General features: G+C 40.9%; 1 protein-coding gene and 1 long non-coding RNA gene across 6 annotated transcripts in view; one reads left to right on the top strand and one right to left on the bottom strand.

Annotated features, from left to right (window-relative positions):
• Positions 1 to 26,485, bottom strand: part of NKAIN2 (sodium/potassium transporting ATPase interacting 2) — a gene marked incomplete at its 3' end in the record, with an annotated part of 446,901 nt that overhangs the window by 19,044 nt on the left and 401,372 nt on the right. For all 5 annotated transcript variants that reach the window (XM_083497931.1, XM_083497928.1, XM_083497927.1 and 2 more), the window contains one exon: positions 8,653 to 8,713. In XM_083497931.1, coding sequence (XP_083354057.1) covers positions 8,653 to 8,713 — 61 coding nt within the window. The remainder of the gene's footprint in view (positions 1 to 8,652; positions 8,714 to 26,485) is intronic.
• Positions 1 to 26,485, top strand: part of LOC310704466 — a 65,143-nt gene that overhangs the window by 15,336 nt on the left and 23,322 nt on the right. The window lies entirely within an intron of this gene.

Raw genomic sequence — 26,485 nt, 5'->3', positions numbered from 1 at the left:
GGGTGCTATGAGTTGAGGATGTGGGAGAAAATGGAGATGGGTAATGTTACCTGCTGGGATCCTACCTAGTTGTGTCACCCTATTAGGCAAGATATCAGGGCAGGGTTCCATTGGTCACAAGGGCTACCAGGAATGGACCAAAAGGGGTGGGCATTGGTCCGTGTGGTGTTCCAATTGGCTCAGGTGTGTCTGGGGTTTGGTGTTATACCTTGGCTTTGAACCATGTATTCCCTGCATTGAAACCATGGCCTCTTCTATCCAACCAGGACTCATCTTGCAGCTTCTGCACTCCTGGGGTTGAGGCTGAGGGCAGCAGAAAGATAGGATACTCTAGGAGGTGTCTGATGCCTGCTGCTGTGGCTGAGTTTTTAGGGAGCTGTTCTGTGGAGCCTGCAGTGTAAGTTTGAGGCACCATGACATTTTTTTAAAGCCAGGCATGCAAGAGAAGAATTGAGCCATATTTTCCCTTTTCCCTTGCTGGGGCTTGAACTCTCATGCTTCCCAACCCTGGGACCTATAGAGTGAGCCACTGAAGGCTGTGTGTGTTGTGCTCATAAAAAAGTAAATGAGAGGAACATAAGTGGATTTGAACCCTTGTCTATAGAGATGGAGATTGCCTAGCAGTAGCAGGGTCATTGTTGGCTAAGCCACTGGGGCTGATGGTGTGAGGTTGCTTCAGCATCATCTTGTATGCTGTATAGTGATGCAATGAACTGCAGTGTGTTTTTCCCCATTGCCAACAGTTTGCCGGCTCCTGCCACGTGTGGGTAGCATGTGGGTGCTATAGATGACACCATTTCCAACTGGAGGGCTTTGGCAGTGTTCTTTTGGACACTCGGGTTATATCTGTCATTTTTATGCTGTTTTGAATTTTCCAGTTGTGGGTTTCTTACCCTCCCTTCCCTACCTGGTCTTAGTAAACATGAGATATGTTGGCTGTAGCAGCAGTATATCTCCAGACCTGAGGTTATGTGAGTATAGGATTGCTCCGATAACCTTTCTCATTTTCCCCCAACATCATGATTTCTTATTAAAGGCTTGCTGAACTGCTGGGGAAAATATTCAAGCTTTTGAAATTGTGTTAGAGCTTCAAATACATGCATACATTTGGTTTGGTTTTTCTGTGCCTCAAGGAACCATTTATAGGACCAAAACAATGTAAGCGATAGTAATCTCAGAGCATTCTAGTTTGTTAGGCTGCAAATTCTGCATGATCTTGAATTATTCTGGCCACATAAAAGGATCCCTGAGGAGAAGGGAGGGAGGAAATGCATACAAAACAGGAACATGGATCCATATAACAAACTACTCCCCTGACAATGCAATGTTTGCTGTCTATTTCTGCATCTCTCTTTTGCATCCTAGTTTTGCAGCTTTTAAAGAAAGAGTCCAGTGTTCAACTGTTTATTTTTCAGCTATGTCCTACTGACTGACTGACTGAGTGGGGCATTTAGCACTGACATTGTATAAAAGTCTGGAATACCAACTACGGAGTAGATCAAAGACTCAGAAGAAGTGTGAAGGGAAAAGCCTAAGTAAATGTATATACACCATTGTATAAACACAAGCAGCCCTATAGAGACAACTGATCCAGAGTCTGGGAGAAAGGAGCAGGCTCAAAGCAGCAAGCCCCATCTCTTACTTTACTTGGGTTCAGAAGAATGTGAGAACACACAGGCAGTTTACACACAAATCAACTGCTCATGAGCTTGTCTCCTATCACTGGGGACCCTGCTATATACCCAATCTCTCATATAATTTGTGTGGGCGTATTATTATTATTTTCATGTACTCCCCTTCAACCAGCTTTCAGGGCAGCATACAAAAAGTTTAAATCACAATCAAACAAATTAAAACAAGAATGCAAAAATACCACAACATAAAACAGCAGTATAAAACCAGTCTGCAAACACCCCCCCCCAAAAAAACGAACAGCATAAAAACAAAGGATAGAAATTAAGGGTGCTTTTCAGAAAGGTGCTCCTCACGCATGCAGTTTATTCCAACTACATGGTGTCATTGTCATTAAAATGTCATCCTGTATTTCCCCCTGTTTAATCAAGATGAACCCTTTCTAGGAAAAATCCTGTAATAATAAAGCCTGTTGTCAATGTAGTTTGTGATAGCTCAATATTTATAATCCTAAACTGCCACCTGGAAGCTCTTTAAAAGCCTGGGAAAAATACAAAGGTCTTAGGTGCCGCAATGCCATCATTCCACAGCTGGGGTGCCATTACTGAGAAGACCCTTTCCCCTGGAGCCACAGTCGTGCCTCATGAAGGGCTTTAAATAGCAAACTCAGCATTTTGAAAAGGTGAGTGTTCCTGTTCCACTGAACATGCATATATTCAGAACAGAGCCTGCTGCCACATGCAATCACTGTCCCTGGATCAGTTGTCTGAAGGGGGTGTGATGTACAGCTATCAGTTACTGAAATTTAAAGACAGAAAATATAACATCTTTGCATCTTTAGTGCAACGTTAGAATGCACTAGAACATGAGTAGCATAATATTTCAATCTTCAGTAAGTTAAAAAAGATACTTGTTAAATTCTTATGTCAGATGTGCAACATGCATTAATGCGGAATAAACGACATTCCTAGGTCTGCACTAAAAGTCACTGACATGGATTAAAATGCATGCTTCACTATAAGGTGTGGCTTAAATGGCTGGAGGAAATCCATATTCTAACAACACTTTAACCCAGTCTAGTATGGATTCCCAAGAAATATTGAGCATCCACATTAACAGATATTGGTATTTAGTGTCCTGGAACATGTTCAGCAAGAAATCAGCAAGGCATGGATCAGCAAGTATGAACTAAACAAATCAGAAGATTTAATGTTATATACCTTTCTGTCTGATTTACTACATCTGAAGCAAGTCCCACTGATTTTCACGGGACTTCCTCTCCAGTAAGTAAATTTAGGCTGGCAGTGTTCAACCAGCTCCTAATCACATTACTCTGAAATACTACTACTACTTTTTTTATTTATACCACACCCATCTGGCTGGGTTTCCCTAGCCACTCTGGGTGGTTCACAGCAGAATAGTAAAAAGATGATAAAACATCAAACATTAAAAACTTCCCTAAACAGGGCTGCCTTCAAATGTCTTCTAAAAGTCAGATAGTTGTTTATTTCCTTGACATCTGATGGGAGGGTGTTCCACAGGGCGGGTGCCACTACCGAGAAGGACCTCTGCCTGGTTCTAATAAGATTTATTTCCAAGAAAGTATATATAGAATTGAGGCATTAAGGTATACTCCTACAAATGGAATCCTCATAACAGAGGGTCCTGGTTGCGTGCAGGACCCAAGAGCTCACTTGACAGGGTTAAAATGGAGGGAAGGAGCAAGGAGTCCTGGCCATTCCCCTGGGATCACGCCAGGCGATTTTAGCCAATAGCCAGTGGGCGGCATGATCCCAGGGGCTTTAGAAACAGCACTGTGACTCAAGGAGGGGTACTTGCTTCACACTGTTGAACACCCACCCACTGTCCTTAGTTTAGGTAGAGTCGCTTGACCTTGCTTTGGTTGGGTCACCTGTTTTGGAACAGGGGCTGGGTAGGAATTTTTCCATTTGGCAGATTGGCTTTAGCCATTTGGTTTTTGCCTACCCCTTAGCAAATCGTCACAACTTGCAAGGTGGCGGTTAGGCATTGGCTCAGTTGGACTGTGGGGAGGGGAGGTGCGGCCATCACCTGCCCCTCCAGGAATTGGGTATTCTGTTAAAGGAATCTGGGGGTCCTGGATCTCGTCCGAAGTCCGCTTGAGGGGCTAGGGCCATGCCAGGACCACAGGAACCCCGGGGTGAGCTTAGGTTGGTCCTCATCGACCTAGCTCCCTCATTTGGTTTACTCCATTGGACGATCACCCTGAGAGGTGGAGTCAGTTATAGTGGGGGAGTCAATGCCTAAGCCAATACCGCTCACGTGATTGTATTTCAAAAAAGTTGTGGCCAAAATTTGCCCCAAAACTTAAACTAATATAAGTGTCAGTGTGTATTTATTTTGGGGGTGGGTCTTGGGGCCTCGAGACACAAATACTTACCTGGGAATAAGCCCAACTGAACTCAGTAGGTAGACCTTTCTTTATAAATATATTAATTTATTATTAAATTAATATTTGATTATTGACTACTTTTATTAAGGTCCTTCAACACAACAGTCACAAGGTGAAGTATTCCTCAAGATCTGATTTCATAGCATAAAAGGAGGATAGAAGTCACACAAAGCGCAGATCATGTTTTCTAATCATAATTGTGGCATTAATAGTTCAGCCATTTTTTGGTGTTTGCTTCAAATAAAACAAGGAGAAGATAGCAAGGGAGGTGATGCAGAGTAAGAAGCAGTAATGCAAAATACTGAAATGCAACAAAAACTCTGCATTGGATTCTCCCTTCCTGACCCCCGCTTTAAGCCAAATATTGCTGCTTGGGGGAAGCCAGTGTGTACATCCAAAGATGGAGTCATGAACATTGAAAGAAGGCATTGCTCTTGTGAGCTAAGATGGCATTTGCATGGCCAATCACACTGTGCTTCTCTAGACAGTCATGGCAGTGTCTTCTGAATGCCCGGTTTGCATCAGCCCTTCTTCCTCAGGCAGAGTAGAGCCCGGAGGGAAAGAATTCAGTGAAATAGTAAGTCTCTTCTTTTAATTTCATGTAACCTACAAATCCCACAAGGCTGCTGTTTTATTGATGACCCTCGAGAGCTTTTCACTAAGTAACTAAATATTTAATGATGTTTTCAAAAAAACATATTGAATTGTTGGAAATTCCTGACATAAAGCTTGTACTAGAGGAGTCAAATTGCTAGAGAGTTTAAACTGATTAAATGAATATTTCAAAGTAATAGAATTACTGTGCAATTTTAAGAAAATGTAGCTCTAATAAGATTTCCAAAAACACACACACACAAACAAGATGCTTGGGAAAGATTATATCCCACCCAGGAAAGATAGGTGTTGACATTTTAGTGGTTTTAAATTGCTGCAGCTAATAACGCCAATGACTTTAGGAAGACAAATGCTTTACGATATCAATATCTGCAGAGAGAAAGGGACTGGGGCAACACAGACCTTCGGTTTCCTATTCCCTTAATGGGTCTCTTATCTCTACCCCATTATTATGTCCACAGAATTTCTCATAGAGATTTATATCCTATTTTGATACCTTGGCTCACCTTTGCTATTTTCCATCCACTTTCCATGACCCTCCCTTCTGTGCATCTACTCAATTGAATCCTACCCCTAACCCTTAAAATAGTACCGGGGAACCTGTGTCCTGTGGCTACCAGGCCTCCACATTTGCCCCATGGCATGTTTTGGCCTAAAACATGCCTGCCTGTCCATCTCGTGACATCATCTGACACCAGGCATGGGATTGGGATGGGTCAGCCCACAGGACCATGCAAAAAGGAGTAAGTGGGGGTGCGCTCTCAGTCCACTCCTGAGTATTTCCAGTTGATCCAGTGCTTTTTGAATTTGGCAGCCTTTTCCATGGCCCTGTCAAAGTAGGCCATGGAGGGTGGGGCAGTTATGGATCCAGCCCACTAGCTGGATCAAATTTCCCACTGCTGCCTTAAAACTTACAGTTGCTGTTGCATTTTTTAGTTTTGGCTCATGTAGCTTTTGTTCTACCCAAGTGTTCACCCAAGAATCTCAGGTTTCCACAAACACTTCCTAGTGAGAATCAGGGGATTGATTGGAAAGAGTAGCCCTTAAAATGATAATTTAAGTGCTAGACCTGTGTATTGAAGTTGCAGAATTGTGATTACCTGGTGAGAATAGGAATTTCCCTAACCTGCTATGTAAAATAAATAAAAAGTTCCCTTAGAAGTTGTATAGCAGGTGTGGCTAACCTGTAATCCTGTTGTTGGATTCTAATTCTCACCAGACCCAGAAAAGGTGGTCAGTGATGATGGGAGCTATAGCCCAACAATATCTGGAGGGCCACAAATTAGCCATGGAATGTAAACTTTTTGAACAAGCACAGACCACTGTATTTAATGTACTATTTGGGTATGCTCTGGACACCAGGAGCTCCACGTCATCAATTTTTTATAGGAAAATGAAGGTAACCAAGAGATTGAAACTGGCAAACATCATTCTCATGGCAGACATGCAGGATGGTGCCCAGACAAGTCATACCCCTGATCAGTAGATCTATTGAAATATTATCCATATGGATAGCAATAATTGAAAGCATGTTGATTACTTGCCCTACACCTTTAAGACAGGTCAGGACGTAAACAACTGAACAGACAGGCAAATCAATTCAGACTGCACACACTGGCACATTCTCTGATCATTAAAACATGATGTTTTATGTCAGACTCTGAACTACTGTTGAGAGTGAATTTCCTCATAGCAAACCCTAGGCTGCATGTAAAATGTGAGAGAGGAAAAGAGCAGCCTTAAGCAGTGGTGTAGTGATAAATTTTGAAGTTCAGGAATACATCATGAAAGCTTCTCCTCATAGCCATATTCTAAGGAAAGTCTAAAAATGAAGTTGGATGTGTTATTCCCTTATCATACACAGAGAAAGCAGCTACAGTACATAACACAATATCTAATTTATTGGGATGAGATGTCTGCAATCCTATGCATTGGGTTTTTTTTTAATAAGCTCAACTGAATCTAGTGATGCTTACTTCTGACTGCACAATGCATTGAACTTCAACAAAACATCTTCAGCCAGCTAAAATGCAACCTTTTAAATTTTAATTTCAAATCCAAACAACCTTGTAAAGAAGTGTTGCTGTTTAAACTGCTAGCAGGAAGTAGGGTTCCCATCAAAAAGAAAGAACCACCCAGACTTGGCTTGTCCATTTTCTTTATTCTCTGGCTTCCTCTACTCTTATTTGTCACAAACAAACTTGAAAGCCCCATTATTACCTCACTGACTCCAGAGCAAGTAGGACCCATGGATTACCATGGTGCTCTGGCAGATAATGCCAGCACATCTAGACACCCTCCTGCATTGCTTTTCTATCACCCCTCTGGCCATAAAATATGCATGTATTCTGTTCCCAAATTTCATGCATTTTCCTTTAATCTCACATTTTTTTATTTTAATGACAACAGGGAAATAATTTTGGTTTGATAATGAGAAAACCACATGTGGTTAAATCCAGCTAGTTCTTAAATTTCTCCTGCTGAAATTAGTGCAATTTCAGAGTGTTGAACTACACATGTGGTTACTGAAATATTCTAAACTGAATTTCTTTGTATTCAGAATATAGCTAGATGACCTCTTCAGCAGACTGCTGCTGAAAATGGCAGTTCCATGGCAGTTCCACCCCTGTGCTTTTCTTACAACATTTAGGAATACTTATCTGTATCATGACATCATTACATTGTGCTCCACATACATGGCTGCTTCTGGCAGAGGTTGGGAAACAACACAGGTAAAGGTGTGTATAAATATTGGGGAGGGGGAGAGAACATGGAACTTCCTCTTCCTTGACCCCTGTGTGATTGGCCACATTTGGAGATCACAGTAAACCAGCTCATGAAGTTGCTGAACTACAACTCCTATCATCCATGATCATTGGGTATGCTTACTAGGGCTGATGGGAGTTGTAGTTCAGGAACATCTAGAGGGCCAAAGGTTCTCCACTCCTGGTATACCATACACAAGCCAACCCATTTGTGCTGCAGAGAAGCAAACCATAATCACTGGCTTGGTGTTGTGTCTGAAAGAGGGGATGTGCTTTGTTTCACTCCACAGAGATAAGCCAAGGTTTGTTTGGGAGTTACTGATCATCATATGTTTGAGCTAAATGAATCACAATATCTGGTTCAGACATAAGCAAGGGGTTGCAGTTTGTTCCTCCCCAGCATGTGTTTGCTAGACTGACACAAATATTATCGGAAAGGAGTGAGTAAACTGTTCTTAATAGGAAGTGTAATTTTTATTTCTCTGGCGGCTATGTTTTTGTCTGGTTATGATATTTACATTTATTTATAAAGTTTGTCTATTGATATACGCTCAGATATACAGGAGAAACTGGTCAGTGAAAATGCAAATAAAGATTAATTGATTGATATTGATAGCAAACTGAACCAAAGCAATAGAAGTGATTAGGTAAAAAGCAAGATTATAGGAATATAAGCTAAAGTTACTGCATTATGTTTATGTACTTCATTCCACTCAACAGGGTTTTTCAGACAGAACAAACCAGGAGAAACTCCAAGCATTTAACCCCTTTCCTTGACTATTTTTGATTGGAAGAAACATGAACTAACAAGTTTGAAATGAAACTGTTGCATTCTATTCTTGCCAAAACTGCTACAACAACTCTGAATAGTCACCTTACAAGAACTTTACCCACACATTAGTAGGGCAAGAATTAAGATGGGTGAGAAGCAAGAAACATGATCTTTGTGAAGTATTTTTAGAGGAAGTTTTGTTTTGTAGTGTTTCATTTCAGAAAGTAATTATTTTCTGTAGCTGCATTTTACCATTTCCACCATTTGCTCCGAACTGTCATGGCCTAAGTTCAAATATTCAACCCCCTGCCCCCAACCCATTTCTCATTTTACAGTATGACAAAGTATTCAGAATGATATTGGAGTGGGATGGATGAGTGAGATGGATGATATAAAAAATAGTTTCAACTGGCATGTAATAAACCTTTATTACTTACAGCTGTCCTCTTCTTCGGTGATACATTTCACAACATAACAGGCGTAGATGAATCCTGCCAGCTTAAATAAAAGGGAACAGAATTAAATATACAGTAAAAGTGGCTGGAATTCTCAACAATGGTGTGCGCATATAAGACAAAAACAATCTTTCCTGCATTTATTTATTTTTGCTATGAAAATTGCAATACTTTAACATAATTATACGTTTGCCGCAGTGATAAATATCCATAATGGCTGCACTGGTGTACTGCGATGCTGGAAAATTCTTTTAAGAATTCACTCATTTTTTCCCTTTCACTCAGAAATGAAATTCATATAGAAAATCAGTATACAATAATACCGCCCACTTTCCCAGTGAAGGCTTTTTCACATTGTAAAAAATGCACCCTAACAATATTATACTATCCACGACACTCCTGCGAGCCTGAATCCGGAAACAATAGCATCATAGCCACGTGCATATAATGAATGAGTGAATGGCCTCGTTGTGTTGAGATCTGCCCCATCTTTTTATAAATATCTGCATGGCTGCATATTCTAGAAAAGAAGGGGGGTGGAGGAAATGCCAAGCTGCCAAAGAATCTTAATAAAAAACCCACAACAAAACATTAAAGTGGCAAAGGAAAAACAATACTGCTGAATGAGCAAAGTCTTGGGCCAACCACCCAACTCAGCAGTGTCAGCCTCTCTGCCATTTGTAAAATGCTGATAATAGGGTTACCGAAATGAAGAGTGTGAATTGCTTTGAATACTTAAAAATGTTTGTTTAAGAAAGAACTATAAACCACTTAATTAAAAGAACCCTCTAAGAAGTATACATACAACAATTATCAACAGTAAACATAAAATCGGCAGACATTAAAAACAAGTATACATAACAAAATTTTGTGCATGAATAGGCTAGCTGAAACAAAGAAGATGCTGCCACAATAAATTACCAACAGATGCAGAACAAACATCATATGGCACTTCACCAAGTGCAAGATCCACAGGTAGAAGCAGTTGGCTAGGCATGTATGGGGCAAGTAAGCTTGTCTTAAGCTGGATATACTAACAGTAAAACTTTGAAATTGCCCAGAAACAAATTAGCAGTCACTACAGATTATTGAGCAGAGGTGTAACATACATAATATTCATTAGGTTCTATAGTCGAGGAATATATGTTCACTGAAGAATAAAAAAGCAACATCTAAAATCTTGAAGTTCTCCAAATGGTGAAGAAATTGGGCTGTGTGGCTCATCATTAGTAGTATCAAGGAATTTCAAATAGAAGCCTGTGACAGTTGCTCCAGCACATTCCTTTTGGGAATCGTGCCAAAGGGAGGTACTGGTAGTCACCCTGGTGTCTTCCAGTTGCTGGGGACTCCAGTCCCCATCATTCCTGACTATAGGCTGGAGATGATGGGAGCTGGAGTTCAAAGCTTCTGGAGAGAACCATGTTGGCTGTTTTGCACATGATCTGACCCAGCCAGATGGGCGGGGTATAAATTATTATTATGATTATTATGATTTTTATGATCATTATTGTAGGCTATCAATGCAGTGGAGTGTGAGAAAACCTTCAGGCTCACAATCTCCTCCTCCTTGTGTAGATGGACAACCAAGGCTATGTGCAAACATTTCCCAAGTTCTGGTAAAAAGTAAGGGGTGAAATTAAGAGCTGCTGTTTTTTCACCCAACAAAATTTGGTAGAATTATATGATTCCGCTTCACATATTGCATCAGGGAAAATTGTTCCTTATAAATCAACGGCCATTTTGATCTTTCCTTTGATATTACTGAGATCAGAAGAACTTCCTATCACTTGATTCTCTGCACCTGCATTTATTTCTACTAAAACTAGTACTACAGGATATGTTTTCTTCAACACTTTATAATGCTGACAACGATTCAAAGCTCAATAGGGCCTAAGTGTTAAAATGGCGTGCTCTACAAACAGAGCTTCTATTCTCTTTGATGCTTGGAAGACTTCATATGAGCAAGGTGGATGTGCAGACCAAGCTGTTCCTCACATCAGGATGGGACATCCCTGCTCTTTTGGAGCCCTGCATGGATATTGCAGCTACTAGCTAGGGCTGCTCATTTTAATGGTGTATGATAGCAGAGTCACATTTTGAACATAGTCACCAGCTGAGTTCTGTAGAACAGTACTTCCCAACCAGCATAAGGAGACTCACTGTTGTGGCTCAGCACAGCTTGTCAAGCATGCCTCAAAATAGATCCAATTATAATTGCTCACTGAAGCATCCTCTTCATTGCCATTTCTCAGCTGGTGATCAGCCCTAGATGGGTGTATAGAGGCTGGTCGGCAAAGCAATGGCACTTTCTGACCTTTTGGCCATTGCGCAGAAAATGTTCACATCTTTCTAACATAGCCATTGGCAAGAGTGCTAAATTAGCACAGTTGTGCAGTGAAAAGTGGTGGGAGACATCCCCAAGCTCACTAGGCTGAAAAATGTGAGAAATTCTGCTGTACGGTTTTAGGAATCATTTATTTATTATATTACCTGGCTTCAGCTAATACAGTGAGCACTTAGCAGACTTTGAAATTTACCACAATTCCCATGCTAAAAAAAAGTGTGTTAAAAGGTGTATGATCACATCTGACAGGTAAAGATATCAGGCAATAGTAAAGAAAAGAATGGGAAGGAAATATAGTAAAAAACTAAAATGATGAGTCACATTTTCACAAACTCTGTACAGTATATGTTAGTTCATTAATAGCCAAAGAGTACACAACTTTAACATAATATGCATCTAAACAAGGATCAGGATTACACAAGGTCTCCACCTGCCTTGTATGTTAATATCCAAAATGGCTAGCATGAATAATTTATTCCAGTTCTTGGATGATGCAATTATTGATTCAATCACTTCTGAGGCATGAAATGCAATAGTACATTTGTGTTACAGTAGGTTGTCTTGCTAAGATAAAACCTACTTTCAGAGATCTCTTCATGCCAATCTGATTACAGACACAACATTGCCATTAAGTAATTATTGTTCACTATCAATATGCCCACCAGATGGTGGGAACAGGTATGGAAATGTGGCTTAAAAATAGGTCAAAACTGAAGGCCAGTTTAGATGTGAAGACAGCAAACCCCTTTGTTCATGCCCAGCTCTGTCCAATCATGTATACATCAGGGGACAATTTTTAGAACAAAAGGGGCACATGGATGGGAATCCCAAACCCTTCCTGCCTGCAGCTTATCTCACAATGCTCCTTAGATGAGCTTCAATAGCAGAAGTGGCTTCACCTTGTGGGAGTTGCTACGGAGGTGCTCTGCTTCACTGCAGTTGATCCACCCCCTTGAGCCTTCTGGTTACCCTTGTCTAAACTTTTTACAACTCTATAATATCATTTTTGAGGCGAGGCAACCAGAACTGTACACAGCATTCCTAATGTGGTTGCACCACGTATTTGTATAGCAGCATGATGATATTGGCAGGGTGGCTTAAAGGGAATGCACAAGGCTCTGTGATCTGTTTGGATTCCTGACATTCAAAGTAAATAACAAACATGCATAGCAGGCAAGTATTTTTTTATAAAACCACACACTTCCCCTGTTCTGTTTCCTACCGCAGACTCACCCTCTCCCAAGGCATATGGCCAGAGTTTTGATCCCCTTGGCCGCAATCCAAATCTTCCCACAGGTGCTACTCTTTGTAAAGACCCAAATGACTCCCTCAAAAAAAGAAAATGGCACTACTTCTCATGAAAAAATGAACCTTTTGGGGGGAGGGGAGGGGGGGTTAGCTTCCAGGTGAAAAGCTGCAGGTTTCTCAGATACTATAATCTTCCCTTTCAGGTAGTGCCCATCTCATTTACACAAGTCCAAAAACGCAGACCTGCTGATATGTGGGACATTGTCCTTAAAAAATAGCATTTATGGTCCTGGTTGTATCTTACCTACAATTCTATGTTACATCAGAGCTAAATCCCACATTTATTTCACATCTGTCATGAGGCTCTGCTGGGAGGCTTTCACACTAGCTGGGATGAGAATTCACTGCAGGAGCTAACATGCACTGTAGCAAAGAACAGTGAAACCTTGTGTGATTGTCAGCAGGCCGTCTTTGCCTCATTGAGCTATTATAGCCTTTACTTAACGTGACCAAAAGTTGAAGGGCTGTTTAACCCACACATGTGCAAGTCCTGGCTCTTTGATTTATTTTTGCAAATCAATGGATCACACTTACAGCTCAACAGTCCCCAAAGTGGTCTAAAATTACAGGGATGAGGATGTTCTTATTAACAGAGTTTGCCACACGCCTGTTGCTAAAATGTCAAAAGTTAATATCTTCTTAACTAACCTTCGCCCACATACTGCATAGCAAATGTACTGTAGCACAAATTGTACATACCACTGATCTTTTAATTGTTTCCAGTTGCATCCCCTTAAGTATTGCAAAAACTCATTAAATAAATTTCAGGAGGCAATCTTACTGATTAACGACATACCTTTTTCAACTAGAATGCGTTCTCTTCTCTAAATATTAGGGCTAATGTAAGACGGGAGGTTTTTTATTACAAAACTAAAACTAAAAATGAAGCCTAATAACAATTTTGAGGGTTGCAACTGGGGAATAAGGCTTGACTTTTATCTTTCTGGCTGTGACCCCACCCCTCTCTGGAAAGTTCTCTAATGATGTAGTTGTTGCATAGGCTGTGTGTGATCTTCCTTGCAGTTGCTGAGTGCAGGTTAACTCTTGCCTCCCCAGCTGCAGTCTCCAAGAAGATCAACCTGGGGGCGGGGAGCAAACACACATTTTTCAAGCAGAAGGGGGAAAGTGAGTGTGTGCATGTATGTGTGGTTGTCATGTGTACATGCATGTGTGTGTGGTTGCAGTGGGTTTAGGGTTGTGGTGTATGTGTCATGCTGACTACAGTTTCTCATTATTTAGGCAACCAAGCCCAAATATTTAGTAATTCCTGTCTTACAAAGAACCCATCTAAGCAAAAATCATATTGAGGTTGCAGTTCAAAGGAAGAAGAAGCTCCAAACAAGTGGTAAGCAGCAAGTGAAAGATTAAGAGAATTTTCATTAAATTTTCACTCTTACATCTTTTTACCAGTGAACATTCTCCTATGTTCACATGGACGTTGGTTTCTGCTGGGATTTGCAGAGTCATGAAACAAACCCAGAAGTGGCTCACTGAGTGAGGTGGAGTCACTCCACTAGCTTCACGGCAGGTGGATCACCATTGTTGATTGGGAGACACAAAGTAGCAGGGAGGTTAGTCTGGTTCAAGTGCATGACAGGTGTGCTGGGTTGGCTCTGCTGGTGCATGTGCAGCACACTGACCGCCTTGCTATATTGTCCCTCCCTCCTGGTAAGCAACACTGAACCACCTGCTAGGAGCTAGCATAGGGGTTCTGCCCCACCCAGCAAACCACTTCTGTACAGGTGTCCCCAGTATTTAAACTTGATTTTTAAATCAAGTTTTGGTTAAAGTTCACATCTGCAACTCTGTTTTCTCTAATAATTGGTTATTAGTTCACACATAGGGATAGGCATTCAGTTGCTTCCCAATAGTGTTTATGCATAGAAAGGAGAAGCAATGACAGGTCAGTTGTGTGTGTGTGAATCTGATACAACCAGATTTATAGTGTTTTCAATGAGGAAGTGTATTTCAGGAAAACAGACCTCAACTTTTGTGTGTATGTGTATTATGCCACCAGCCTTGAGTTACCTTTTAGGTTCTGAGTCTGATTTTTTAAAAAGTCACCATTAGAAAGGAGATAATGAGTCTTTGGGGGATGATGGAGAGAAGGACCCTATCTCTGCCTTAAGAGAATTACCCTAAAGATAGAAATGCTGCCATGGAAACACTTCGGCCCTTTGAGAACTTTCCTGAAACCTCTGCTCCTTTTGTGGAGAATGCAATGATTAGAAGAGCTGGAAGAAGGCATACTGCCTAGAGTCAATCCATAGCTCCCCAGCTTTGAGAGAATTCAGATGTTATGGAGATCAAGTAAAATAAAAACCTAACAATGTGTACTCAAATACAAGTCTTATTGAATCCAGTGGGGCTTTCTTCCAGATGAGTTGGGGTTAGGATTGCAGCCTGGTCCAGAGGTATCACAAACCATTCAGACGCACTGAACAATTTCTCATTTTCTAATACATACATACAAACATGCACACACACTTTACAAAGAGTTTTAGCTAATCTTAGCTACTTAGTACTTGTATGATATAATATGATGTATGATACATCTCTTTGCAAACACATGATTGTTGCCCCATTTGTGGATCATTTATAGGTTTATACTTGTATACTGACCTGATGCACACCTTAAATGTGTGAAAAGTCTCCCAGAAACAGTTCAAGAAGTGCCCTATGGCATCCATTCCCTTAAAACTACTCAGACTATGAACCAGAGTGCATATGCCACTGATAGTGAAGTCCTAATGGTTAAGCATCCCTTCCCCTACTGTTACTTCTCAAACTACTCAACAGAAACTCAGGAGGATAGCATGTTTAGGCTGTGTAAACACTCTACCTTTAAAACACATTTGAAGCACCTCCCGCCCAGAAAACTCCACAATTCTGGACACTGTAGTTTATTAAGGGTTACTGGGAATTGTAATTCTGTGAGGGGTAAACTACAATGTTTAGAGTTCATTGAGGGAAAGAATGTATGCAGCTTTAGTCAATGGTAGAAAAAACAACAGTTTTGTGACACTAAAGTGTAACACATTTATTGAGGAATAAGCCAGCAGTCACCAATGTGGTGTCTGTGGGTGCAATGGCGTCCTTGAGGTTTTCTTTGGTGTCCACAAAGCCTCTGAGCTCCTTCTCCCAATTTCTGCTGCTTCCCCATACAAGGTGATAAGGATGATGATCTTTCATGCCCTTTGAAAGTACATTGATAAGGATATAAGGATAAAATTGGAAGAATGAAACTCCTTTCCCCTTCCCCTTTACAACCTATCTGCTTTTCAAGGCTCATCTTAATTCTGCTGGATTCAACGCCTATCCAGATCCTCTGGAAAACAAACTTTGTGTGTGTACTTTCCCCCTTTTTGTCTCTGATCTGGGTGAGGCAGGAGAGAAGTGATCAGAGGGGTGTTGGTGGCAGGTACAGAACTCACTAAGAAAATCCATGTAAGTCCGTGGGCCCAAAAGGATAATGATTTCCGGTACAAACTTTCATGGACTAGAGCCCACTTTGCAATTAACACATTGACCCACTGTGAGTATGCATGCTCCCCCCACCCAGTATAGATGGACAGTGTTCAGTATTCAAATGGCAAGGATTTGATGGGGATGGGCCAATTTCATGGAAACCCTCTTCAGGCACTCATTCCACATAATTATAGAGTGCTAGACCATATAGTGGGGGAGCCTATGTATATTCAAGAGGTTCCTCTTCAGACATCCCCCCTCAAACACATGAAGAGTGAGACACATTGGGATGTGACAGTACAGGTGGGGCCAGTTGTCACAGTTCCTTCCTCTCCATATGATTACAATTGTGTGGAGGGAACACCCAAAGAAAAAAAAGCAAATGCCATATAAACATTACACAATAAACTAATAGAAGATTATGAAAATCTGAAATAATGTTTCTTAAGCCATCTAATCTTACAGTGTTTTGGAAGCTAAAAGTTTTCTTGATTCTAGTCTATGAGTATACTTCTGGAGTTCCCAAGGTCATCAAGTGCTGTGATCATACTAAAGCAAAATCAATATTTATCAAAATACTGTCTCACTACTTCCCCTGACCCTCTTTATGGAGACAAATTGTTTTCATACACTGAGAACACCGTCGGATTTAGGGAGAGACTCTCTATGAAAGCACATAATTCTTATATATGCTCTTATTTCCTTTTAATACTCAAACAGTAGATTGATCATCAAAAGGAAGTAACTTTATTAAGCCAGACAGTCAAGCCCAAAGTATTGGGGCAAGGAAGAAAACAGAAGCTGAACAGACCACGGAGGTTAGATGAAGGAGGCGAGGAAGAGGAAGCTGTGAAAATGAAGATGAATGACTTGGAGAATCTGGAAGCAGAAACAGGCTTTTGCTTTCTGTGAAGATGAATAATGTTTATCTCCTTTAATAACCATTCTTTGATTCCACTTCAAGGAAAAAAGAAGCCCAACCAAAAATAAAACACCAAACTAAAAAGCACCACAAAACTATTCTATGGCTTTGTATTGAAGTGTACAGTAAGGCAGGGCATGGTGATAGTTTTTCTGTTTCTCATCATCTGCTTGTTAGTCTAGCAAAAGCATAGTGATGCTGCTTCTTTTGAAAACTCACATAATGACATGCTTGAGAAGACATGGAAGAGCACAACAATCTCTGCAAGCAGTCACCTCAGCACTACTCTTCCATCTTTATAAAATGTGTGGTTTTCAATAATGTTTATACCTTGTCTCGAAGGGCCCACAAGTGAGCTTACAACAATGCAAGACACAATAAAACATAAATCAACGCATCCTTAAAACCATTAAATATATAGACTTAAAGAACTGTAGAGCTGGAATGGATCACCTAGTCTAACTGCCTGTAGTACCCAACACTAGAACCAGCTCAAACCAATGACCCAGAGATTAAGAGTCCCATGCTCTTACCATCTGAGCTATTCCTCAGGACACTCCCTGTTCTATGAGAAATCAGAATTGAAATGAGTCCTCTGAAAATGTTGGCAGGCAGTTTCCAAATACTCCCTGAACATTTGTTGTTCTGTATCTGTATTTGCAACATAATATAGGACTTCCCACGTGTCCGCCTGGTTTGCAACTGTGAGAACAGGAAGCTTTACTAGATCGGCCATTGTGGCCTGACCCAGCAGGCCTCTTATGTTCTTATGCCAACATGTTACAGTATCTAATACACAGCTACTGTTGGTACTCTGACACGGAGCAATGAACATTTAACAGTATTGGACAACCAGCATGAAGCAGTAGTTTTGACAATATCTGTCAGGTAGCAGTCGGTACTTGACTGTATTTGGCATGCAGAGTAATTATTTGAAAGCTGACATGTAGTATATGACAATACCTGATAAATGAGTTTCAATAAAATTTAGCAAATTTTAAACCAACTTCATTCATTCATACATATTTTTTTTTTCAAATAAAAAAGGCAAGCTTTGTCATGTAGGGGTAATAATCCTTTAAGCAAAAGCAGATCTATAATGATGGAAATATGCTGAATTCTGAATTATGCAAAATTTTCATTTTTGGGACTGATGGGTTACCGTGGAGAAAACACACTATACTGATTTTTTTCAGTACTAGAACAAAAGAGACAAGATATTATTCTATTAATATGAGTAGAATTAGATCTGTGTTAAGGGGATTTGGAAGTCACAATGCAATAACGATTGTTTTCTATCATTATCCTAGAGCTTCAAACCCACCCTCAGCACATGGATGGGTGAGGGGGATTGTGTCTAGTGACTCTGTCCCCTGAATGTTAAGTGGAAGTTATGAAATACAGTAGAGGGTGTGCACAAGGTCAGAGATCCCAAGCATGCATACAACAACATTCTCATATTCAGCTGAATGAATGGAGGTCAGGGACAATAGCCCTGCTTCCTCCTCAACATTTTCAATGTGACTTTCAAATCTGAGGACAGAGTTAATGTCACAGATCACTGTTAGATGAGGTAATGGTACTCAGTCTACAGGATGTTAGACATATCCTCTGCTGACACATTTTAATTTATGTTTGTATTTAAAACCTACAGAGGAGTCTGCACTTGCCCTCTTCCCTGAAGTCGCTGGCAATACTACAACTGGCCCTGTTATCCTATTTGGATGTTGCCTCCAGCACCCAAGCTTAGGTCTAAACCACAGGTCTTGGTCCTACACCTGATGCTCATGGGTTGATGCAGATATCTGCAAATGGAAAGGCTTTGTGTGTATAGCTGTCTGCATGAATGATTCAATGCAACCAGGACCCTGCACAAAAGCAGCTTCTTTGAAGATATCCATATAAACACATAGATATTTGGGGAGTGGCATCAACTTCAATCTCAAAATAAGCTGATCAGGTCTGGGGCTGCTGTACTACTGGCTGGGAATTGGAACAGATTCTGGATACTGTGGAACCTGAGCCAGGGCCCTTGGGGATGCCTTAATTGAGACACAAGGAGTCAAATACCACCCACTCCCTGCCCAACCATGGGAGCAGGTTAGGTGGGAGGTCACAGAATAGAGGAGAAGCACTCATGTTAGGGCCAGGGAGTTGGTCATTTAATGATCCACACTCTTCAGGTGGGACTGTGTGTGGAGCTTGAGAGAGGTAGACTGTGTGAAGGGATTCAAATGGCCTCCATTCACACCCAGGCTTTACTGGAGCTTTCCATGGTGCTGAAACCACTGACCTGCCTGGCTTGATAAGTGTTGCTGTAGCCAAACAGGGCAGCTGGAAATATGTGAAGTCAGGGGTAGAGCCAGAAGGGCTTACATCCTGCCCCTACATTTGGCCTTACATGTGGACAGCAACATCTTTCCCTCTTATTTTGGGGCCTGTGCTTGAGATGCTGCTTGAGAGGGGAAGTTGCTGAAACTGCTGCCATTCCTTCTCTTCCTTTCTCATCTGTCCCTTCCTCTCCCTACCCAGCACTGGCTGAGCGTAAGAGCTGTCAGTGCTTAATACTGACACATTCCCAGCTTAGATAAATGGAGCAGGTAGGCGCTGTGTGCCCTTTAGTTCTCCAAACACATTACAGAGAAGTGTGGTGGTTCTCCCCCACCCACCCGGCTCCACTTTCTACGTATGGACGAATATGAAGGCAAGGAGGACATTGCCTGTCTCTGTCCGTTCTTCTCTGGTGGTTTTGGAGAAGTAACCATTCACATCTCCCTCCCCCACCCTGGGACTCTGGGAATGTTACAGAATAGTTTAATCATCCGGCTTTGGTATCTGACCGCCTTGGGCAGCTTGAGCTTTTCTTATCATTATGTCTCACTGTGTGTCACCTTTTCCAGACAGCTATAGGATTAGGATAAGAAAAATTGGTTCTTTATGCTACTGCAGATCTGACAAAACCACCTACTGCTCACAGCCCTCCAAATAAATGCCTAGCGTTAGGAGGAAAAAAACACCCAGCAAACACCTGGATTAGATGAAATTGATGATTATAAATGCTAGGTACTTATTTGAGGGCCTGTGGATATAGAAGATCTGCATATTCTGAGGACAGTGGTGATTGTTTGCAGAGATGTATTTCTGATGGCAGCAAAAAAAAAGAACACCCCAAAGCTTTCTGGTAAACAAAGACAAGCTCTGACAAGCTCCTCTCTGCTGAGTACAAACTCCTTCACTTGCAGGAAACGCATATGGTGAGAGATTTGCATATGAATGATGGGTGCCTAGATTTGAGCATTCTTTCATCTTAAAATCACAACAGCCTTGCATTGTGGCCACAAGAGTAGGGAAAGAAAGAATTGTTTGCACATTGTTACCTACAAGCTCTTCTCCTGATTCAAGTTTCAGTGGTATATTTTTTAAAGATGGCTTAAACCCCCCCCCCAAAAAAAAAGCATTACTGAAAATGGCAACACCTTAAAAAAAAATCCATTGTACTCTTGTCATTATTTTCATTTTTCTTTTGGAAATCAACATAAATTGACTTTTGAATCAGTGAATTGACATATGCTGAGATGACTCAGTAGTGTTGTGACTGTGACTTCATGTGTCCTGAAATTGCTTCAGGAAAGTCTTTTGAAGTATGATATGCTAAGCTGTGATTTTCAGTTATTCAAAGACCAATTTAACCCATACCAACCATACATACAAATGCATCCAAATTCATTACATGCCTTTAATATAGTGTCATGTGCATTGTAGGCCTGTTATTTTGTAATATGAATTTTTATGAGAAACATGTTAATGAGGGAATAATGTTAATTAGGGTTTGATAAATGTGTTAACATGTGGACAGCAGGGATGGGATGAGCACCAAATATGGGGACATACAGCCCCCTTTGACTTAATTTGCTGCTTTCTGAGAGTAACACAAAAATGGAGCTATTTTTGAAGCAAGGTCACTGTGACATACACAGGGCTTCAGTCATTGCCACTGACTGGTGGTGGTTGGGTTGTTCCTCTACCATTTCTAGAGTCTCTACCAATGGTAGGCTGCCCCACAGAATGCTCAAAAAGTCCTCTTGGTTATCCGCATGGTTGTGGTTGAACTCATGGTCAGCTGAACAAATGTGATCAAATAAGCACTATGAATCCTAACATATGAAAAGGAAATGAAGAAGACTTTTTGGCAATGACTGATTCCTTTACTGATTCCCTTTTAGTATGATGAAAAGCAGTGCACTTCAAAGTTCTGGTGACAGTTAATAGTTTTAGAAACCTAGAGCTACATGACAGACTTACCATTACACTACCTCCATGGTGGGTGGCTTTAGTCTAAGATCCTGATGTGATTCTAATAAGAGTACTACTGTGATTGGCTTGTGATGGTGGTATGACAAGGGCAACGGACACACTGTATATGAAAGGTTCAGTGAGAAGGAGGAAAGAACATAGAACATTGTAGTCTCAAGCAAAATTAAGTCAGCCACAAGGCAAGGCACACTTAGAGGCTATCCTTCAAGAATTGCCACCAAAACCAGCATGGCATCTCCAGCATTCTTCTAAACTTGAAAAATAAATGGGAGGCACCAATTCTCAGGTAGGTCTTTAGGTAAGGATATTCCTAAAATATCCTGGGCATTATTCTGAAGAGTGGGCAAAGAAGGATTAAGCTCCCCTCCCTGTCACTCTCTGTTCACCATGTACCTCTCGCCAAGTTGCTTTTCATTTTAAAAAACCAAAAAACCAATGGGGTCTGTTTTCCATGCAATGTGTAGTTAGCCCTTTTGAGAAAGAGCTATTTTAGATATCTACAGCCTCTGACACTTATAAAGATGTAATGGAGAATCACATTGGTACTTACTATACCTGACAAGACAGTAATTTGTTTGTCAGGAAGTATAATGTGGAATCGTTCTGTTGGAGGGCATCACCCTCAGAGTCTGGTGTGAGAGGACACCCTAAGGGTAAATGGTCAAAAGAGGCCATAGTCTCCTGAGAAATTAATGTGGCAAAGACTTTTAGCTGAGGAATCCAGCAACACTATATTACTGGCTGTGGAGATGACAAATTATAAAGACAGACAATTCTCGGAAAGGCCATGTCCTTAAAATCTGCATCATTCCAGCCAGTTAAGTGGACGAGTTATTTCTGACAGTTTATGAGCCTTGTTAATATAATGTGATGTCTGGGAAGGTGCCAGCTAGGAGGATCCAGGGAAGTCAAAATTAGACCCCAGCCTGTCAGACATCAGAGACCTATTTAACACCAACTGCTTCAGCTGAGACAGTCTCTTCTGCTGCTGACTAAATCAGTAATATTCAGCCTGAAACCCTTGGGCTTGTAGGCAGAATAATTTGTGGGTATCAATTTTCCGAAAAAACAATAATCCAGGCACATTTAGAGAATCTACTCTTGACTTCCCCTATGGTCTTCTTTTAATTGAAAATATTGGCTGCAAATGATTTTAAATATATTGTTGTGCAAGGTCAATGATGAAAAGGCTTGTTTGCAGTGGGCATGGTCACTATATACCATATTTATTTTGGGCAGCCTTCCCCAACTTGATGTCCTACAGATGTTCTGGGCTGAAACTTCCTTCAGCAACAGTCAGAATGACCAAGGCCAGGAATGATGGGAACTGTAGTCCAAAACATCTGGAGGGCACCAAGTTGGAGGAGACACAAAGGGTTGTCTAGTCCAACCCCCTGCAGTTGATTTTCTCTTGTGAAATTGCAGGTAGATGGGAATTGTTTGTTTACACATTCATGACTCAGAAATGCAGAAGTAATTAATTAAACATAAATATGGATCAAGGAACAGTCTGCAACATAAACATGTATTTGGTATGGGCTTACGTTAAAATTAACATAATATATTGAAAGGTATACTTTGAATACTGAATATGGGAGTTTTGCAGAATCAGGCTAGCATTTGTGTTCTGAAGTTAAGGTTCTGTAAATCCTAGCCTATAGTTGTTACCAGTCATGCTCTGCTGAGACTTACTCAGCCTTACTGCTTTTGGCCATTCTTTTGCTTCGTTTTAAAAGGAAATAATTGCACAGCACAAAGTTAACATGTGGAGTTTGTGTTGGTGACTACGTGACCCCCAAATACACTCTTTTCCTGACACAGATGGATACCAACAACAAGAGAAACAAGGTTTGAGTTCTACATGTAGCTCCCTCCCCGTACACATGTATGATCCCCTCTTCAGTCACCTCCTTCAAATTGCCCCTCAGCACACTTTCTTCTATTTTTTCCACAACCCCTTACTTTTCATTTCTAGTATAAAAATGGTATGGAAGGTGGGGTAAAGGAGATATTCCATGGGATTGGTGATAAACATAATCGGATGTCAGCTTGTTGCTGTTTTCCATTGATTGCCTTGACCCTATGGAATTATTGCTGACTTCTTGAGGCAACTGAGCATGCTCAGTCTTCATTGAACTTTAACGCCCCTTCCCCTTGGGTTTTTGTTACTTGAGCATGCTGATACTTCCCCCTTGTTTCGTGGGTGTGGTTGTGTGCTATTTTGGTTACGGTCCTGTTCACTCTACCAGCTGAGTTTGATATTAGAGAACTATGATAAGAGAATATATTAGGAAAGTGGTTGATACAGTACTGTTCTCTTATCCTGAACGATCTCAGGAGGGAAGGAACTTGCACTAATGGAACCCACATTAAAGCAACTCAGAATAACTTCTAACAGCCTCAAATACCTTTACATATTAATTACTCTGCAATTATCTTCTAAATAATTGCTAACAGGCTTGCATGCAAAAAAAAAAAAAAAAGTCTTAGAATGGCTGACTGCGCTGAGCTATAATGAGATTTTATGAGAGCTAGAGAATGCACCTCAGAACATAGGATGCTACCTTACTTCATGCCAGACCAATGGCTCATGTTGCTCAGGAGTGACTGGCATTGTCTCTTTCAGAGAGGGGGATTTTAAGCTGATTTTTTTTTTTTTGTAATGGAAAAATGTTTCTTTAAAGGGGTGTATGTGGGCAACTGCAAGCATTATTTGCTGGCGCTGATTACATAGATCCATTCCAATCTCCAGGCCTGGTGAAGGGACAGAGTTGGCCTTGGTTGCTCTGTAGAGCAGGACAAGGGGAGTGTGACCTTGCGTCTGCTTCTTGATCTCTTGTTGGTTTTTGATATCACTGACCATGGTATCCTCCAGGACCAGCTCCAGGGAATGGGAATTGGGGGTCCTGGTTACAGTGGTTACAATCTTACATCTGGGAGTGAGTCTGGAAAGTAGCATTAGCCCTCTGGTGGTTATATTATGGGGTGTAATGTAACACCCTCCCTTCCTTATCATTGAATAGCTATTGGATTTAATCCAATTCATTATCTCAATTCTCTTCCTCCAAATTTACTGGCGTCTTTCTCTATTTTAATAAAAAAATTAATCTGCCCAGACATCCACTTAGGTTTCTATGTCCACTTTGTTCCCTCCCTCCCTTTTATAGAGATGTTACTGCCCTTATTTATGTTTTAAATGTAGAAAGCCCAGCAAGGTTAATAATGTTACATATAGCAGAGCCAAAGCCGTTCCATTTTTACTGAGCATTTTTAGCAGTGTTGAAAAAATGCTTCTCCTTCAGTACTCCTTGTGAAAGTGTTAGCCTAGGCTGTAATCGTAAGCACTGCTACAAAGGAGTAAGGCAGCATGCATTGCACACAATGCATTCCACGCATGTGGATTCCCCCACAATTGTTACAATTGCCAGCATGCTTAGCAAACTACAGTTCCCAGGATTCTTTGAGAAAAGTTATGTGACTTAAAAGTACCTTAAATGTGTGGTGTGCAAGCAGCCCATGTCTCTTTCAACCACAGCTAGCCTAAGGCAGAGCTGATGTCCAAATTCCACCAAGTCAAGGTACCTAAGGCCAGCCAAGTTATTCTGGCATCTGAGAAAGAGCACCTATAGGCTTTCCTTAGGACTAAAAATACAATAACAATAAATTTTTTAACCAGCAACTTGCTGCCCTCATACGACACACAAAATCTGTTGCCTGAGGCTGCCACTGCATAATTTCCTTGCATCCAGCTGATTCAGTTGGTTTTACTTCTGAGTAAACGTCCTAGCAGTTCGAAAGCTCATCAAAGTGCAAGTAGATAAACAGGTACCACTCCGGCGGGAAGGTAAACGGCTTTTCTGTGTGCTGCTCTGGTTTGCCAGAAGCAGCTTAGTCATGCTGGCCACATGACCTGAAAGCTGTACGCCGGCTCCCTCGGCCAATAAAGCGAGATGAGTGCTGCAACCCCAGAGTCAGTCATGACTGGACCTAATGGTCAGGGGTCCCTTTACCCTTTACCTTTTAAACGTCCTTAGGATCGCCCTAACTCTCATTTCTTTCAGTGATATAGTCCAGAAAAGCATGACACAATATTATCTTGTTTACTGAATAACTCTGATTGCATGCAATTATGCACACTACTAATCCAGGAAGGAACTAGGAGCCAGGAATATGTAATAAAACAAGGGGTGGGGTGGGGAATCTCAGAAGAGGCAACAGACATAATCAAAAAAAGTGAAAATTCACAAATACGCTTTTTTAAAACAAACAAACAAACAAACTCTACTCCAAATTCTTAGTTTCTGTTTTAAAAAAACCCACAACAAAATATTCTGTGCAGCTAGAATCTTACTATTTACAGCTTTCTTTGTACACTTGGGTCTTTTACAAAACAAACGAAAACTCTTCAATCAAGGACCCCAGATTATACAACACTGCACCCTTAATTCCTCCCTGTTCGAAACAAATTTTTCGCTCTATAAGACGCACCAGACCATAAGACGCACCTAGTTTTTGGAGGAAGAAAACAAGAAAAAAAAATATTCTGAATCTCAGAAGCCAGAACAACAAGTGGGATCGCTGTGCATCAAAAGCAGCGATCCCTCTTGCTGTTCTGGCTTCTGGGATAGCTGCGCAGCCTGCATTCATTCCATAAGACGCACACACATTTCCCCTTACTTTTTAGGAGGGAAAAAGTGAGTCTTATAGAGCAAAAAATACGGTAACAACAACAACAACACCTACCATCTCTAAATGGCCTATCTATCATCAGACTGAGAATATGCTAGACACTGTAGACAATAAGTCATAGATGGAAAACAAAATGGCAAGAAAGAAATGATTAAGAAATGTTATGGCCAGAGAAGGTGCTATCATAGGTGTATTCTAAGACTGAGTAAATGGAAGACGGCTCTGCTGAGCACTGCCTTATGTATGTGTGTGAATATATTTTAAAATGTCTAAACTAAAGTGAAAGTATGACCTTATTACAGGGATTCATTGCCTTAGCGGAATCAAAGGAGAAACAGGATAATCTAATTGGCAGAACATAAGAGAATGGAATAGGACATCACACAGTAGTGTCCAAGTCATGTAACCATCTTTGAGGACAGATGATCTGTGCAGCTGCATGATAAGACTAAAATGCCAAGCCAAGCCATAAAGCTACTCAAGAGACTCGGCCCTCAACCTTTTTATTTTTTAAGGACGGTGTGGAAAAGATCTATGCACCAGTTTCTAAAAGGTAGCAGGAGGAGACTTTAATGCAGCTATTGAATTCATTCTCATGCAGAGAGAGAGAGAGGAAAAGTTATGATTACTAGTCATTGTGATATTGCTTAGTCTTGAGAGCATTACGTATAAAAAAGTACATTATGGATTCATCTGAAGCTGATATCTGTCCAAAAATTCATTTCTCGGCTGTATCTACTGAAAAGCTTTAGAAGACAGTCTGCAATATC

This window comes from Podarcis liolepis (genome assembly GCF_965112155.1).
Source record: "Podarcis liolepis genome assembly, chromosome: 3".
Lineage (NCBI taxonomy): Eukaryota > Metazoa > Chordata > Lepidosauria > Squamata > Lacertidae > Podarcis > Podarcis liolepis.
Note: the sequence above shows the minus strand (reverse complement) of the source record. Positions and strands in the feature narration are given on the sequence as shown.